The 17079-nt window shown below is 50.3% G+C and overlaps 2 protein-coding genes across 6 annotated transcripts; both read left to right on the plus strand.

Moving 5' to 3' along the window:
• Positions 1-8810: 8810 nt before the first annotated feature.
• Positions 8811-10137, plus strand: LOC136547495 (acid phosphatase 1-like). Of its 2 annotated transcripts, none has more exons than XM_066539431.1 (3): positions 8811-9349; positions 9495-9701; positions 9864-10137. In XM_066539431.1, the coding sequence occupies exons 1-3, from the start codon at positions 8955-8957 to the stop codon at positions 10042-10044; spliced, it is 783 nt and encodes a 260-aa protein (XP_066395528.1). In that variant the 5' UTR covers positions 8811-8954; the 3' UTR covers positions 10045-10137. The 2 variants fall into 2 exon arrangements, with proteins under 2 accessions (XP_066395528.1, XP_066395529.1); XM_066539432.1 differs by having other exon boundaries at positions 9519-9701.
• A 482-nt stretch (positions 10138-10619) lies between these two features.
• Positions 10620-16230, plus strand: LOC136542804 (cytochrome P450 714B1-like). Of its 4 annotated transcripts, XM_066535410.1 has the most exons (4): positions 10945-11086; positions 13474-13787; positions 14476-15329; positions 15490-16230. In XM_066535410.1, the coding sequence occupies exons 2-4, from the start codon at positions 13616-13618 to the stop codon at positions 15928-15930; spliced, it is 1467 nt and encodes a 488-aa protein (XP_066391507.1). In that variant the 5' UTR covers positions 10945-11086; positions 13474-13615; the 3' UTR covers positions 15931-16230. The 4 variants fall into 4 exon arrangements, with proteins under 4 accessions (XP_066391505.1, XP_066391507.1, XP_066391506.1 ...); XM_066535408.1 differs by lacking the exon at positions 13474-13787 and having other exon boundaries at positions 10620-11086; XM_066535409.1 differs by lacking the exon at positions 10945-11086 and having other exon boundaries at positions 12950-13787.
• Positions 16231-17079: the final 849 nt, after the last annotated feature.

Here is a 17079-nt window from a genome sequence, read left to right on the forward strand (position 1 = left end):
CATCAAAGGTCTTTATGGAAAATGTCATTTAAGAGGGCCCTTGGAATGATGAAGGCGATGCAAATAGCATGTGGGAGAAGATGACAACATGCGTTCAGAAGGTTGCTTCAAAGGTGCTTGGAGTGACCAAAGGGAGCAGATGCGACTCGAAAGACACTTGGTGGTGGAATGAAGATGTGCAAAAGGCTATTAAGGAAAATGAGTGCTATAAGCGCTTGTAGCATGACAAGTGTGCGAACAACGTAGAGAAGTAGAAGGTGGCAAAGAAGACTACAAAATGAGAGGTGAGTGAGACAAAGGGGTGGGCCTATGAGGACCTTTACCGATGTTTGAGTATGAAGGAAGGAGAGAAAGACATTTATAGGATGGCTAGGGCTCGTGATAGGAAGTCAAGGGACTTCAACCAAGTCAAGTGCATAAAGGATGAGAGGGAGTAGCTCTTGGTGAAGGAGGATGAGATCAGACATAGATGGCAAGAGTATTTTGATAAATTGTTCCATGGTGAGAACGAGAACACCACTGTTTAGCTGGACGACTTGTTTGATGACACTAAGATGCGCTTTATGCGGAGGATTCAAGAATCAGAGGTCAAAGAAGCCTTTAAAAGTATGAAAGGGGGCAAAGGATGGGCCCGAATGTATCCTAATCAAGGTGTGGTGATATCTTGGGGATATAGCTATAGTATGGCTAACCAAGATATTCAACAATATCTTTTGATCGAACAAGATGCCTGAGGAGTGGAGAAGAAGCATATTGGTACCAATCTACAAGACACACGGGAGATATCCAAATTTGTACTAATTATCAGGGAATTAAGTTGATGAGACACATTATGAAGTTATGGGAGAGAGTCATCGAGCAGCGCCTGCGAGGAATGACGCAGATATCAACAAACCAATTTGGTTTCATGCTCGGAAGGTCAACCACAGAAGCAATCCTCTTAATAAGACTGGTTATGGAGCGGTTTAAAGAGTAGAAGAAGGACCTCCACTTGGTTTTTATTGACTTGGAGAATGCTTATGACAAGATACCAAGAAATATTATCTGGTGGTCTTTGGACAAACATAAAGTCCCATCAAAGTACGTGATCCTCATCAAGGACATGTACAACAATGTTGTGACTAGTGTTCGAACAAACGATGGTAACACAGATTACTTCCCAATTAAAATTGGACTTCATCAAGGGTCAGCCTTAAGCCCATATCTCTTTGTCTTGGTAAAGGATGAGGTTACAAGGAAAATACAAGGGGATATCCCTTGGTGTATGTTGTTCGATGATGATGTAGTGTTAGTGGACGAAAGCCAGGCGGGAGTAAATAGGAAACTAGAGTTATAGTGGTAGACCCTTGAGTCTAAAGGATTTAGATTGAGCAGAACTAAAATCGAATGCATGAGATGTGACTTTGATAGAGTTGTACAGAAGGAGGGAGATGTGAGTTTAGAAGGTCAAGTAGTGCCTAAGAGGGATACCTTTCGGTATCTGGGATCGATGCTATAGAGGGATGGAGATATTGATGCAGATATTAGCCATAGAATCAAAGCAGGGTGGATCAAGTGGCAATAAGCTTCTGGCATTCTCTATGACAAGAGGGTACCACAAAAGCTAAAAGACAAGTTCTATAGAACGACAATTAGACCGGCTATGTTGTATGGAGCAGAATATTGGCCTACAAAGATTCAACTTGTTCAACAACTGAGTGTTGTAGAAATGCATATGTTGCGATGGATTTGCGGTCACACAAGAATGGACCGAGTTCGGAACGATGATATACGTGATCGCCTATAGGTAGCACCAATTGAAGAAAAGCTTGTCCAACATCAGTTGAGGTAGTTTGGTCATATCCAAAGAAGACCTCCAGAGGCACCAGTGTATTGTGGAGTCCTAAGCCAAGCTAATAATATAAGGAGAGATAGAGGAAGACCGAAATTGACATGGTAGGAGCAATAAAAAGAGATTGAAAGCTTGGGATACACCTAGAGATCTATGTTTGAATAGGAGTGCTTGGAAAGCAGCTATTGAAGTGCCTGAACCATGACTTGAGGCTCTTGGAGGGTTTCAACTCTAGCTTACCATAACTTGCTTGTGACTAAAAGGCTATGTTATTTTTATTGTTGTATTAGTTCAGGAGCATTTCTTGGTCTTTATCTACCCTCTGAAAAATTAACCACGTTGGTGTAAAATTTATCAAAGATTTAAACCTCAAACTTAAACTCATTATAATATTGTCATCATCAACGTTGGTTCAGCAAATTATGATTATGTTTATCCTCTAATTTAAATTGGAGGAGTAGTCAACTACTCTTCAAATTAAATTCTCCCGTTGGTTCGAATTTAATTAGAAGATAATAAACATTAAACTTTGCAGTGGAAACATGCAAAAATTCTTTATCAACTTTTCAGAAGTATCTCATTATACTCATCTACTCTCTGAACAATTTATCCTGTTGGTTCAAAAGTGAATAGAGATGAAAAACTAATCAAAATTCGCTTCTAAAAATAAATAAATAAATTTATAACCTTTACTGTGCATTCGGAAGGGCGGGCCTGGTGCAAGCGGTAGAGTCTTACCGCCTGTGACCGGAAGGTCCCGGGTTCGAGTCGCGGTCTCCTCGCATTGCACAGGCGAGGGTAAGGCTTGCCACTGACACCCTTTCCCAGACCCCGCACAGAGCGGGAGCTCTCTGCACTGGGTACGCCCCCTTTACTGTGCATTCGGCCCGACCCATCACGCTCTCGCGCGCGGGCCATAATGCAGCGGCAGTGCGCGGCCCATCAGCGCTTGTGCTCGCGGCCCAGCGGCCTGCTTCGCGAGCGTGCGCCCGCTCCCCCGCGCCCAGGCTGCAACCTGGGCCTAGGCCGGGAATCCGCTGCCCCGCCTGGGCTGAAAGCCGACCCGATCAACGTCGGTCGTCGATCGTGATCCAACGGCCAGGCGGTGATCTCGACAGAACAAAATCCCCTGGTGGCGGCCGCTCCGTTGAACCCTAGTTCATTCGTTCTCCCTCCCTCTCCTCTCCTCTTCGCCGCAGAGGCCATAGCGGCGGCGGCCACGGTGGCCGTCGGCACTAATGAGGGAAAGAAATCCGCTGGAGCAGATCCGGCTATCCACCCTCTACCTCTTTCTTTCTCTTCGCCGCCCACTGCAGCCGCTCGCACCTGGGAAACTCGCAACGGCGACGACGCCGTGGTACCACTCGCCGGCGCACGCGTGCGGCCAGAGCCGCGCGCGGCGCCGTCGAGCGGCTCCCCTGTGGTGCCCTATGGTCCGAGGTGGAAAAAGCGCATGCGGCAAGACCACACTTCCCCTTCCTGCACGACGTCCAGACGACGGCCGGCGGTGGCGACGGCTGGCAGATGACGGCGCCGCTGTGAGGCCTCTAGCTAGTGCGCGCGCTCCCCCGAGGGTGGGCGCACCGCCATCGAGCGGTCGCATGGCGGTGCCCTGAGCTTCGGCCCGTGCGTCGTCTTGGCACGACTTCCCACGCGGCGCCATCAGGCGGTCGGCGGTGGCGGGACTTCTTCCCGCACGACGACGGTACCATCGGCGGTGAGGAAAACCCAGGTAGGTCCCTCCCCTCACTGACATTTCTTCTAGGGTTAGGGTTTCGATCCGATTGGGAAAATGAATCCCCTCCTTCTACTTTCTGTTCACTTTTCTACCCTGATCTAGATCTATACACTAGAAAACCTGGCTCTAGTACCATTGATAGGATTTATGGGATCATCTAGGCGTAGATCAATGAGTAAGATTTAACTTAGATATAGAACATAATGATGATGTACCTTATCTCGAGTCTCCAGTCGCGGCCATGGTGCCGGCGACGAAGTAGCAGCAGAGCGGGCCCTGTCTGGTGACGGCGGCGGCGAAGGCGATGGCGCTTCTCGTCGCTTATAGCGCGCCCTTCTAGATCGAACTAGGGCTAGGATGTTGGTGGGAACTGGTGTCCGCGGTGAACCTCGTACCTTATGCCCCGGTCCCACCTTCCTCTTTATAGCGATGCGCGACGGGAGCCCATTAACCAGAAAAATAGTTGGGCGCCCTCGATCAAACCGCGAATCAGGACCCAATTAACCGGCTATATGACCCAGGCCGCTTTGAATCTGTCGACTGTCGAGTCGTTGAGCGGCAAATGGTCGCACTGGGAAGATAATGCACCTAGTAGCATTTAAGTGCTGCATTTTTCAGCTGAAAAGTGGCACTCGTTGTTGCCTGCAGGACGTGGTGCCACCGGACACCGGTGATTCCTGCAGAACTTGACCATCTCTTATTATTAGAACAGAGACCTGTCGCATTCCAGTGAATTTTTTATATAATTTTGTATACATACCTATAGAGATCTTTTTTCCCCTTGCGTCGATCGAGTAAGAAAACAGATGAACCAACACAGATCGTGTGTGTGTGTGTGTGTACGGTGTACCTCCATGGTCTAGCTCTCGCGGTAGCTCCAAAAAGTTTGTGTTTGACAGGAAGGTGCATGACATGGGTGCAGAGCGAGCTCACCGATGACGGGCTGTGTGCTGAGTACTTGACATTTGTGTCCGACAGCCAAGCCATGCATGATGCATGGCACTCTCCGCGTGGACCACTTCTAAAACCGAATATTGTTATCCACGGTACTACGTATTTGCTATGCATCCAAAGTGGTATGGTAAAAGCAAAAGCTGAGAGCGGCACTGTGGAGAAGTCGTCCCTGCCCACGCGTGCCTGGCTCCCTGCACCGCACTGCACACCAACGTTAAGCAAAAGCAGGGCTTTGGGCATGGGGCAGGCAGCGCACTCGTGAGCGTTGAGCGCCGAGCGCCGAGCGCGAGCGCGAGCGCGTGCAGGTGGCAGCGGACAAGCAACCCCCAGACATGTCCGCCTGCCGTTGCATGCACGTACATGGCTGTATCTGGCACTCTGGCAGGGTGCGCCGTCGCCGTCCGCTGCCACGCACGGCAAGGGAACACCAGCTGGGACCGAGCGAGACCTTGTGTCGGTGACAAGCTAGCACACCATGACACGCGCGGTCAGGCAGGCCAACGCATCTCTCTCTTGTGCGCTCTCTCTCTCTCTCTCCTCTCTCTCTCTCTCTCTCTCTCTCTCTCTCTCTGTGTGTGTGTAAGCCCCAGATTAAAATTTAGAAAGGAAATAGTAGCGGGCCGAAAGGAAACCAGTACTATGTGGAATGAATGCATTGACACCACGGGCCACGGCCTGCATAGACTGTTGGCATCGGCGGACCACCCATCAGCTTGTGGAGGAGAGATCGAGTTGGGCTACAGGAATCCTTCCTCCGTTTCCTTGTGCGGACGGCCCAAGCCTGACAGCAGAAACGTCCTCGGCTCGTTGGGGAGCAGGAAGCAAATGCTCCGTAGCCTCTTTTTCGCTCTCGCTCTCCCTTGTCTCCCTCCCATCGTGTGCGCGGCACTCCGTGCCAAATGCCAAGCCGTTGCTCGGATGCCTTGCCTGGGCAGCAGTCATAGCGCTATGATGTGTCGTGCCATCCTACCTAGGCCATGTTTAGTTCATCCGTTTTCCAGAATTTAACACTATGCAAAAAGAAGATTCCCCATCACATCAAATTTACGGTACATGCATGGAGTACTAAATGTTGACGAAATCAAAAACTAATTACACAGTTTGGTTGTACTTTGCGAGACGAACGTTTTGAGTCTAATTAGTCAACGATGGGACAATTATTACCAAATAAAAACAAAACGCTACGGTGTTCAACAGTGTAGCTACAGTACCCCCGGAATCCGGCGGCGCCGAATCCGGGGCCGAACTAAACACGGCCCTATTATTCGCTCCTTTTCCATGACCCCGGCGGCGGCCGCCTTTAACTGTACACGTGCGGCGTTTCGTTGCGTCCATATCACGGCGACAGCAGTGCGTGCACCATCATCTGCTGGCTCACGACACTCCTAGTCCGGCAGCACATGATGATCGGTCCCGTATTCATTGCGTTTGCTTATACAGAGTAGGTGTGGCCTTTTAATTTGCGATTCGATTAAACGACGATGATGCTGGTCCATTAGAGGACCAATAACTTTTAAGGAGTTGCCATCTAGCTGGGTCCATCAACTTCGACCAAACAAACATTGTTGTCCTAATTTCTATAGTGTATTCATAGAAATGCAATGCATGCAAGCTCCCTTTTGCTCAGTGCGTGGTCTCTCATCGATGAAGCAGCGACGACCTTTCGCTCAGCAAGCAAGTGGCAACACATCCAATAAGCACCGTACCGAACGAATCTCTGCGTTTCCAGCCGGGGCATATATTACGTACTAAACTCCGATCCGCGCATACAGCGTTTTGACCTCTGCGACGCCGCCGACGGCCGGCCGGCGGTGCACGCACGCACGCAGGCGAACTAAAGCAGCTCCACATGCATATCGCTCTCTGCAGGTTTGTGCATGCCGACGTGGGAAAGATCGCGGATCCCGTACGACGTTTTGACCTCTGCGACGCCACGGCCGGCCCCGGGCACGCGGCGGCGCACGCAGCGCAGACAAAAGGGTGTTTGTTTCTTTGGTCGCTCCTAAAATTTATGTCACATTAAATGTTTAGATGCTAATAAGGAGCATTAAATATAGATTAATTACAAAACCAATTATATAAAGGGAGGCTAATTTGCGAGACAATTTTTTAAGCCTAATTAACATGTCATTAGCACATGTTTACTGTAGCACCATGTTGTCAAATTATGGACTAATTAGACTTAAAAGATCCGTCTCATAAATTAGTCACAAGTTGTGTAATTAGTTTTATAATTAGTCTATATTTAATACTTCATGCATATGTCCAAACATTCAATGTTATAGGAATTTTAGGAGGCACTGCAGAACCAAACATGCCTAAAGCAGCTCCACGTATCAAATATCATATCGATCTCCGGTTGTGCGCGCCGACGCGGGCAAGATGTCGTCGATCAATATTATCGCACACGACCATGCATGTGCCTTGTCGTCCTGGTATCGGACTCGATCATGCATATATATACATGATATATGGACATGCATGCAGAAGACATTTCATGGAAACATCGTCGCCACTTGATGCCAGTGGTGTTGTACTGGTTCCCAGCAACGAGATCAGGGACGACTGTTAGCTGGTCACTTGCCCTGCGGCTAGCTAGCTTTTGCATGCTGCTTCGTCGCCCGGCACTCAACCGTCAACTTGCAAATATTTCATGGCGACTACTACTGGCTTGACTTCTTTTCGGCCTGAGCAAGTCAATAATACAACCAAGTATTTAGCTATTAGTTAAGTTATAAAATCTAAGCTATATATTCGCAGTCTCTTATTTATCTACAAGAAACTTTTTATTGTTACTTTTACTCATATTTTACCTTCTGTTTCCCAATCCTCCTCACATTCACTTATGTCTAGGCCCAGAGAATTGTATAGGCTCCCGTGTCCAGCTTGTTGCTTGCATGAGAGCTAAACTCCTCTCTCTTATCTTCTCCACATCAGCATTTGTTTGGCTGAAAGGACGCCTCCGGTGGGTGTCCAAATAGCTAGCTGACGTCAGACGTGGAGGAGAGAGAGCATCAGAATTGTATAGGCTCCCGTGTCCAGCTTGTTGCTTGCATGAGAGCTAAACTCCTCTCTCCTCTCTTCCCCACGTCAGCATTTGTTTGGCTGAAAGGACGCCTTCGGTGGGTCTCCAAATAGGTAGCTGACGTCAGATGCGGAGGAGAGAGAGCATGTAAAACTAACACGCTAGCAACGGATAAATCAATTAGCTCGCATGCTGTACAAGGAATTAACAGGGTCTGACCTACTTGTCCCCCACATTCTTTTATGAAACATGTGCATCCTAAGGGCACCCGTCAAACTAAGAGTCATATACTACCTCTAAGTCAATATCTCCAATAGTATTAGCTTTCAGCAATGGCATATAGTATGATTAGGTCCACATGACATTCACGTATTTTTGAAATATGTGTATGAGCCTAGTTCTTAACCAAGAGCTAGTTTTTCTCTATCTTCTATTAAAATATAAAAAAAATGCTTAGAGCCAGCTTACGAGAGTCACCCATTGCCGTGCTAGGCTTTTTTTTATTTTTTTTAATCTTCTCTCCCTCCACGGGAAACTATTATTGTACTTGCACTTAGGCGGAAGACAGTAGTCACGTAGCTAGCTACTGGCAGGTTATACATATTCATGCGGTCGAGCACCATATAGACACTGTCCACTGACACCATTGTTTAATTTTAATCTGAAAACACACAGTTAAGCCAGCATGCCACTATATTCGCCAATGCATGCCACTACCTTGGTGTCGTCGTATCGACCCATCTTTCGGTGGTCAAATTACTATGTTTAGTAGTACTACGAGGTATATACTCTCCTCTCGCTCGCTCGCTTCCATTGCGCGTGCGTCACGATGTGATACGTACTCCAATTACAGCACAGTACTCGTATATATCTTACTACTGTTCGCAGAGGAAAGAAGGTCAAGATGTAGCACGTAGCAGGGCACTGGCCGTGCCCACGTGTTGCGCCGGCGGTGCTTGCAAATGGCGCGCGCGCGGCACCAATGGCGTCACGGACGACCGGCGCCGCGAGTGGTGGATTCACACACTGGACCTAATCCAAAAGGCATCGTACTCGTACCCACGTGTTGCTAGAGTAGCTGTCGTCGTACGCGCGCACGTACGCGGTACGCCGTAGCCCCTGCTTTTGCTGGCTTTCAAATGCACCGGGCAAAGTCGCCGACCCAATGCTGCAGCCTTGTCGAGCAACAAGCTTTAGTGTGCACCACCCTATTCTATAAAACCCATGCATCACCAGCTCTGCTATATCATCGATCTCGGCTAGCTAGCTAAGCTAGGCGCACGTACACTGCTTGCTTTAGTTTTGCTGAGGTCTGTCGTCTTTGGCGGCCGGACACTGAATTATAGGAGCAGCAGGCGGCAGTCGCTAAGGTCCGGCGCTCGAGACGATCCAATTCCAATCCAATAATGGCGGCGCACTCGATGATGACGACAACCGCTCGCCTCGCGACGCTGGCCGTCGCCTTGGTCCTGCCGTGGCTGGAGGCCGCCGCGGGGGCGCCGTGGTTCTGGCCCCCGATCAGCGGCGACGACCCGTACTGTCTCACATGGCGCGTGATGGTGGAGGCGAACAACGCCAAGGGGTGGCGCACGGTGCCGGCGCAGTGCGTGGGCTACGTCCGCGGGTACATGGCCTGGGGCCAGTACTACCGGGACGTGGGCGCCGTCGCGGAGGAGGCGGCCGCCTACGCCGCCCAGGTCGCGCCGCCCGCCGGTGGCGACGACGGCCGCGACGCCTGGGTGCTCGACGTCGACGACACCTGCCTGTCCAACCAGCCCTACTACCAAGTGAAGCAGTTCGGGTACGTACGATCGATCGAGGACGTGCACTGCATGCATCGATCTATGAAATTAAAGCAAGAGCAAGCAAGCTAGTTGTCGTCGTGCTGAGTGCTGACGGAGCTAGCTTATAATACAGTATATGTATATATATACGCATGCATGCAGGGCGTATGATCCGGTGGCTTTCAGGGCGTGGGCGAGCAGGGCGATCTGCCCGGGGATACCTGCGATGCAATGGCTGTTCCAGACGCTGAGAAGCCGAGGGTTCAGGGTGTTCCTGGTGACTGGGAGGGACGAAGAGACCCTGGGCTCCTGCACCGCCGCCAATCTCGCCGCCGCCGGCTTCTCGGGGTACGACCGTCTCATCATGAGGTACGCACGCTACTGTCTCTCGTCTCTCGTCTCTTCAATTCTTCATCGTTTGCAGAGGCGCGGCGTACCGTGGGCATTGGCGACGCAATTACACATAGCTGGGCCGGCCCAACACACCTATATATACATACATAGGGCCTAGTAACTTGACCGTTTTTGCAGAGGCGCTTTGTACCGTGGGCAGAGCTCGGTGGCGTTCAAGTCGGCGGTGCGGAGGCAGCTGGTGGAGGAGCAGGGGTACCGGATCCGCGGCAACGTGGGCGACCAGTGGAGCGACCTGCAGGGCGACTGCGCAGGGGACCGCGTCTTCAAGATGCCCAACCCCATGTACTTCGTCCCATGATCTTCCATGTCATGCATATCACCACCCGGTGCCGTGCGTGCCCCCGCCTGCGCCATGTACTCTACTGTACTTACTACTTAGTAGGAGGGACTATGTCACATAGAGTGTTCGGATACTAATAAAAAAATAAATTATAGAACCCGTTAGTAATCCATGGGACGAATTTATTAAGCCTAATTAATCCGTCATTAGCATATGTTTACTGTAGCACCACGTTGTCAAATCATGGACTACTTAGGCTTAAAAAATTCGTCTCGCAAAACAGTCCCAATCTGTGCATTTAGTTTCGTAAATAATCTATATTTAATACATCCGATGAACAGCGACTAAAAAAAATGTGCTTCGCAAAAAGAAAAATGCGAGGGACGTGTGTTCCTTTTGTGTGTGTGTGGCCGAGGAGTACGTACTGTAGGGTTCCGGTAGGACGATAACTTTGTCGGGTAGCGAGCTGGGAACGAGACATGCTTACGTGCACGTAACTATCCGTCACATGCTACTTACAGGGGAATATGTGGTGGTGACTGGTGAGCGCGACGTCCGTTCCGGGTGCCGGGGCTCAAGCCAATTTTTCATTCCAGTTCCAGCCTCGCTCCGTCGCTCGGTGCTCCCGCAGTTCCGCTGCCCAATCCTTGGTTTCCTTCTCTCTCGCCCACAGGCCACAGCGCCCCACTCGTGCGCGCACATATATCCATCGATCGGTGTCTGTCAAGTGCCGCTGCCAACCCAACACCGCCCCAGCGCGCACGCATACATATATACCCGAGCGAGATGGAGATGGAGATGGAGGCGGCGGCGGCGGCCCTGTGCTGCGCGCTGGCGCTCTACTTGTACCACGCGCTGTGGGTGGCGCCCGAGAGGGTGCGCGCCGCGCTGCGGGCGCAGGGCGTCGCGGGGCCGCGCCCCTCCTTCCCCTACGGCAACCTCGCCGACATGAGGCGGGCCATGACGACGGCGGCGGCGGCGGCGGCTCAGAGCGGCGGCGTCGTGCACGACTACCGCCAGGCGCTGTTCCCGCACTACGAGAGGTGGAGGGAGGAGTACGGTACGTTACGATCGCAGGCGCATGCATAACGCTCGCTCGCTCGTGATCCGTGCATATGTGTTGGTTGTTATTATCCCTCTAGGCGGTTAATGCTCGCGATCGAGCGGTTACTTTCAACTCACCACGGTTCGGTGCAAATTACTACTCGATCGATCCCTTCCATTCATGCAAATTATCATAGGTCATGAACTTTCCCCAACTTCAACAAAAAAAATATTTGGATAAAACTTTCATAGCACATGAACGACGAAACTATGCTGGTGCTGCAAATTTTGTTCGATATCGGACTTTGGGCAAAGCTAAAGTCCAGTTTGGTACAACTTCACATGGCTCGGCCCTAGCTTTGGCTCCGGTTCTTCTATGCTGCACTATAGCAAAGATGTTTTTCTTTCTCCTCCGCTTCGTGTGAAGCCACTGTTTTTGATTCACCAGCTATGGCTCCTCCACGCACTGTGGCGAGCCAAAGCCATATCAAACGGGCCTAATCAGTCAAGGAGCACTTTAGGATGGAGCTAGAGCCTAGAGAAGTAGCAAGCGTAAACTTTTAATGATTTGTTTACAAATTGCGATCAATTGTCTTAAAGTAGATTTGTTTTAATGATTTGTTTACAAGAGGATTTTGAGTGTGGAGGCAACAAAGTAATAACTAGGATGGTGCCATTATCGATCCAAATAAACTACTCTTTTCGTTCTAATTAAAACAATTGCACGTCTTGCTTTCAGATGTCAAAAATCTTTTTAAGTTTAACCAAATATATATAATAATATAGTAATATTTTATGTTGTTTGATAAGTACTATTAGGCCCTTTTTGGATCTATAGTCTAAAGTTTATCCACTAAACTCTAGACCACTCTAGCTTTTCAAGCTCCAAACAGGAGATCTAAAGTTTAGATCATCTCACAAAATTTTAGACAACAAAGGTGGTCTAAAGTTTTAGTTCTCAACTAAACTTTAGAACTGAGAATCCAAACAGACCCTTAGATTAATATTGGAATATATTTTATAATAAACATACCAGGAGATGCAAAATATTGACAATGATCTGTATACATCCAGTTAAAAGTTTTGACTCATCAAAACAGGAATGTATAGCAACCTGATCTGCAGTAGCAGCATGAATGAAGAAACAATAATTGAACAGTGCGCGGTGCGAACTATTCTGTGGCTATACCATCTAGAGATAGATAGGTATATGCTTCAAGCGAAATGACAATCTGGTCCAAAACAAGTGACAACAATAATTGAGCTGCTAGCATGCGCTTTCCCCTAAAACAAAATCTTCAAATGCTAATGCGCGAACAATATCGCCAGGCCGATCAGTTAATAAACTAGTTTATTTCGTGCATATGTGTCCCTTTTATCTCTTTGACCAGACCGGAGTAGTGTCATATACTCAAGGTGAGCTTTTTTTTCTTCTGAAAACCATTGAATGGTGCCTACAAAAAGAGAGAGAAATATATATATATTTTTAAAAAAGACAGTAAGGAAACAGTTGAATGGTAGCCAACGCTTGGCTTTCTTTTCAATCAGAATCCCATCTTTTTGGCCGTCTCTTTTTGAGCGAGACAAATGCAAATAAAATGATTCCACAGTGCGCGCAATGTTATGGAGCAAATGATATGATAATGTGTTGGTAGCTAGCTGTTCTGTCTGTTCATTCCCTCCGTGACCGGACAGAAGCACACAGGACAGGACACAACCCACAGATTTGCCGGATAAATAGAACTCACACTACTGGAAACCGGCACTTTACCGAGTGGCTGCGGCACTCGGCAAAGCCCGAAATACACTCGACAAAGGCTTTGCCGAGTGCCGCACTCGGCAAAGGGTCCGATAAAATACACTCGGCAAAGTGCCGGTTTCCGGTAGTGTCAGTTTATCTTTATCACCAAGCGAGTGGGGCACTTTTGAGGATTCCATTGAAATGATTATTATTAGTCAATGCCTGTCATCTGATAGATAGAGATCATCATCGAGCATTGACGATGGTCCCGTTTGGATCAGCTAAACCCTTTTACAAACTCCAATCGCTAGTGAGAATCAGCTAATAGATTTTCATAAACCGGGTGGTCGAATAGTTCAAAATAGACTGTAAGTTGGATTGTTTGGATCAGGTAGTGCTTTTTTTAAGCAATCTAGCAACTTATTTCAGTTGATGCAACCAGGGCTTCAGACTCCCTGAAAGTTGAAACTACGTTGTCCAAATGGACCTACCCGGCCGCCAAATTATAAATGGTTCTAACTCCGTTCTAAATGAATTTTCTTCTAATTTTGACCAGATTTATATAGACAAAAAGTTGAAACTGAGAGGGTGCCCTCACAACTTGGCCCGGTGTTCCATGGCTGACGGTCTGCCCAATGTTTAGCTGACAGTGTTTCTGCCAGGACCCGAAGACTGACTGCAGGTTGGCCGGCCAGCAGCTCGGTGGGTTGCATCTTGCATGCACTGGAGTAGCCGTCATGGTCATGGCGGTTGGCGTGCTTGCCTCTGCGTGAACCTGAATCTTCCCGGAGCGGTTCACCTGAGATGGTACAGAGATTTGATCTGATCCATCCGGCGATCCGATCAGCCCTTCCGACGCCCACCACAAGCGACAAGGTGCTGCCTTTCCTCGGCGCCACTGGCTCTGGATGGTCCTCCTCCTCCTCCGTCCTCGTCGTCGACGACTCGACGTCTCGCGCCGGCCCAGCCGCGCAAAGTGAGTCCTTGCTGCGCCTTTGGACTGATCTGATGTCCTCTCCTCTACTTTGTCGCACTGCCAAAAAGCAGCACGTACTCCTACTTGCCGATTCCCGCACGCATCACGCGTCCATGCCTCATGCCTGAGTGGAGTACTGGAGTGGAGAGTATCGTTTGGCCGGCCCGGCCGGCTCAGCTGTCAGCTCAGCTCTGCCTTTTTCGGTGTTCAGTCTGCCACGAAACCAAATTCCGGCCATGTCTGCCTGTCAACTGTCACATCAAGCACCATCGACCTATCCATGATCATGTATCGTCTTGTGTTTCCAAGCATGCATTAGCAACCCATTAATAAGTGAGGCTATCTCCAACAACAACACCCAAAATACAAGACTTATTCATCCTCTAGGTAGCGTTATAGGCAAATGGTTCAATACGTATTCGACATCTTCTCCAACAACAGGACCCAAAAGAGAATCATTTCTGCAAATGGATTTTCAGGAGTGATGATGCCTATATTTGAGTTGTGCCTCTCAGACAATCCAAAATAGATTTTTTATAAAGATACTCTGTTGGAGGCTGATTTTATATCACTTACTATTCATTTTGGGTTTAGATTCCATATGGGGTGCTTGTTAGGGACGGTCTGAAATGATGGTGATTGCATGCTAATAACGCCTCAAGCTACGCGCTTGATCGTGTGCGTGCAGGCCCGATCTTCACCTACTCGATCGGCAGCATGGTGTTCCTGCACGCCAGCCGGGCGGACGTGGTCCGGGACCTCGGCCTCTGCGTGTCGTCGCTGGACCTCGGCAAGAGCTCCTACATGAAGGTCACGCACCGGCCGCTCTTCGGCGACGGCATCCTCAAGTCCAGCGGCGAGGCCTGGGCGCACCAGCGGAGGCTCATCGCGCCCGAGTTCTTCCCGGACAAGGTCAAGGGCATGGTGGACCTCATGGTCGGCTCGGCCACGGCGTTGGTGGCGGCGTGGGAGGACAGGATTAGCATGATCGGCGGCCGCGGCGGTGGCGCGGAGCTGGAGCTCAAGATCGACGACGACATCAGGGCCTACTCCGCCGACGTCATCTCCAGGACATGCTTCGGCAGCAGCTACGTCAAGGGCAAGAGGATCTTCGCGGTGATCAGGGATCTGCAGAAGGCGGTGTCCAAGCCCAACCTGCTGGCCGAGATGACCGGCCTCAGCTTCCTCCCAACGAGGACCAACAGGGAGGCGTGGAGGCTCAACAGGGTCGTAAGGGACCTGGTGCTGGACGTCGTCAGGGAGAGCGGGGACGACGACAGGAACCTGCTGAACGCGATGCTCCGCAGCGCCGCGGCGTCCGGCGGCGGCGACCGCGTGGCCGCGGCTGCGGTGGAGGAATTCGTCGTGGACAACTGCAAGAACATCTACTTCGCCGGGTACGAGACGACGGCGGTGACCGCTGCCTGGTGCATGATGCTCCTGGCGCTGCACCCGGAGTGGCAGGACCTGGTGCGCGACGAGGCGCGGCAGGCGTGCGCCGGCGCCGCGCCGGACTTCGCGTCCCTGCACAAGATGAAGCAGGTCAATTCATACGACGTACTATATATACGCCAGCACTCACTCACAGTAGCATGCACGCACGCACGACTCACAGTACCCTAGCACGCAGCTGCGACCTGCTCTCGATCTCAATCTCATCACCTGACGACCGTACGGGCGGATCGTGCTATTGCTGTTGCAGCTGACGATGGTGATCCAGGAGACGCTGCGGCTGTACCCTGCCGGCGCGGTGGTGTCGAGGCAGACGCTCCGCGACGTCACCCTCGGCGGCGTGCGCGTGCCGGCGGGCGTCAACATCTATGTTCCCGTCTCGACGGTGCATCTGGACCAGGAGCTGTGGGGCGCCGACGCGGGGGAGTTCGACCCGGGCCGGTTCGCGGACGACGCGCGGGCGCACCACCAGCGGCAGCCGCACGCGTACCTCCCCTTCGGCGCCGGCGCGCGCACCTGCCTCGGCCAGGCCTTCGCCATGGCCGAGCTCAAAGTCCTGCTGGCGCTCGTGCTGTCCAGGTTCCAGCTCACCCTGTCGCCGGCTTACGTGCACTCGCCGGCGCTCAGGCTCATCGTGGAGCCCGAGCATGGCGTGCGGCTCGTGCTCAAGAACGTGGAGCCCAGTTGCTAGCTGGCTGGGCCTCATGCCGCTGGTCGTTCTGTGGGTGCTGGTCGTTCGTTTCTTCCACGCTGGGCCTCCCCACTGAAACGAAAATTTCGGCCCAATAGTCAATAATCTACTGGGTTACGCGCCGGTCACGGCGATTGCATTGTACAGATTGGACAGGAGGATAACTTATTAGCCCGGCTTATCATCCATGGTACAGTGTTTTTCTCTCATAACAAAATAGTCGGCTTATCAGCCGCATAAACCATCAACCGAACAGCCTCTAGATGTATGGGGATATTCAGGCGGTGTCGCATTCTGTCATTCGGATTGTGTTTTAAAATACACTCAGCGTGGCGCACGCATGCAAGCCCTTGCTGCAGTTTGCAATTTGCAAGCATCAGCTAAGTAAGGCACTTCCATGATACTTAGCATACTAGCATAGCATATTATGGCTTCTCTGGATCAGCACTTTCTTCTGTCTGCTTAAAGTACCTGTAATCAGGGATGATAAGAATAAATGTTGCAGCTGAGAGCCAAGTTTAGGTGAAGACCGTGTGGTCATAATGGCATGATCTGGACTCTGGATAGCATACAGTACAAAAACAACGTTCCTAATTCATGGGGAAATGATAGCGACTTCTGAGCTAGACAACCAAGGCCAGAAGGGTTTTCCTATTCGTTTCTGATAAATGACTCTGCAAATCCTGTTTGCAGTATCGGTGAAACATGAAACTTCAGTAAACGTTCAGATCCTCGATCCTCCACGGGCTTCCTGACGAGCCAGTGTTGCAAAAGCTTTTTGGAACATTTGATTGAACAAGGAAACACGCTAATAAGCTTCTGCCCAAACTGATCAGACTTCCACGGTTCCACCACAGACTTCTTCCATTTCAGGACACAGCTTTCTTACATTATTCAGAGTCGGAACTGGGACAACTCGGATTTTCCAAAGACCCAAGATTCGTCGCCAGTCTATATCCAAGCAACGCATAAAGTTGGCGTCAAAGACTGTATATGTATGCTTCCACAGATCCAGTCCTTGAAATTCTGAAGAAAAATGCTTTGCTGATCCCAACCTGCCGATACCTGACTACCTGACATAGTAGCTACATGAACTCCATGCTGAAGGTTGTCAGTTATGGCCATGTCGTCGCCTAATCACGTTGGGTA

This window comes from Miscanthus floridulus, chromosome 3 (genome assembly GCF_019320115.1).
Source record: "Miscanthus floridulus cultivar M001 chromosome 3, ASM1932011v1, whole genome shotgun sequence".
Taxonomy (NCBI): domain Eukaryota; kingdom Viridiplantae; phylum Streptophyta; class Magnoliopsida; order Poales; family Poaceae; genus Miscanthus; species Miscanthus floridulus.

Excerpts from the sequence above, each read along its gene's own strand:
- LOC136547495 (XM_066539431.1), top strand. The coding sequence starts at position 8,955 with ATGGCGGCGCACTCGATGATGACGACAACCGCTCGCCTCGCGACGCTG. Across the intron at positions 9,350-9,494 it reads TACCAAGTGAAGCAGTTCGG|GGCGTATGATCCGGTGGCTT; the intron begins GTACGTACGATC and ends GCATGCATGCAG. Across the intron at positions 9,702-9,863 it reads TACGACCGTCTCATCATGAG|AGGCGCTTTGTACCGTGGGC; the intron begins GTACGCACGCTA and ends CCGTTTTTGCAG.
- LOC136542804 (XM_066535408.1), top strand. The coding sequence starts at position 10,813 with ATGGAGATGGAGATGGAGGCGGCGGCGGCGGCCCTGTGCTGCGCGCTG. Across the intron at positions 11,087-14,475 it reads GAGGTGGAGGGAGGAGTACG|GCCCGATCTTCACCTACTCG; the intron begins GTACGTTACGAT and ends GTGTGCGTGCAG. Across the intron at positions 15,330-15,489 it reads CCCTGCACAAGATGAAGCAG|CTGACGATGGTGATCCAGGA; the intron begins GTCAATTCATAC and ends TTGCTGTTGCAG.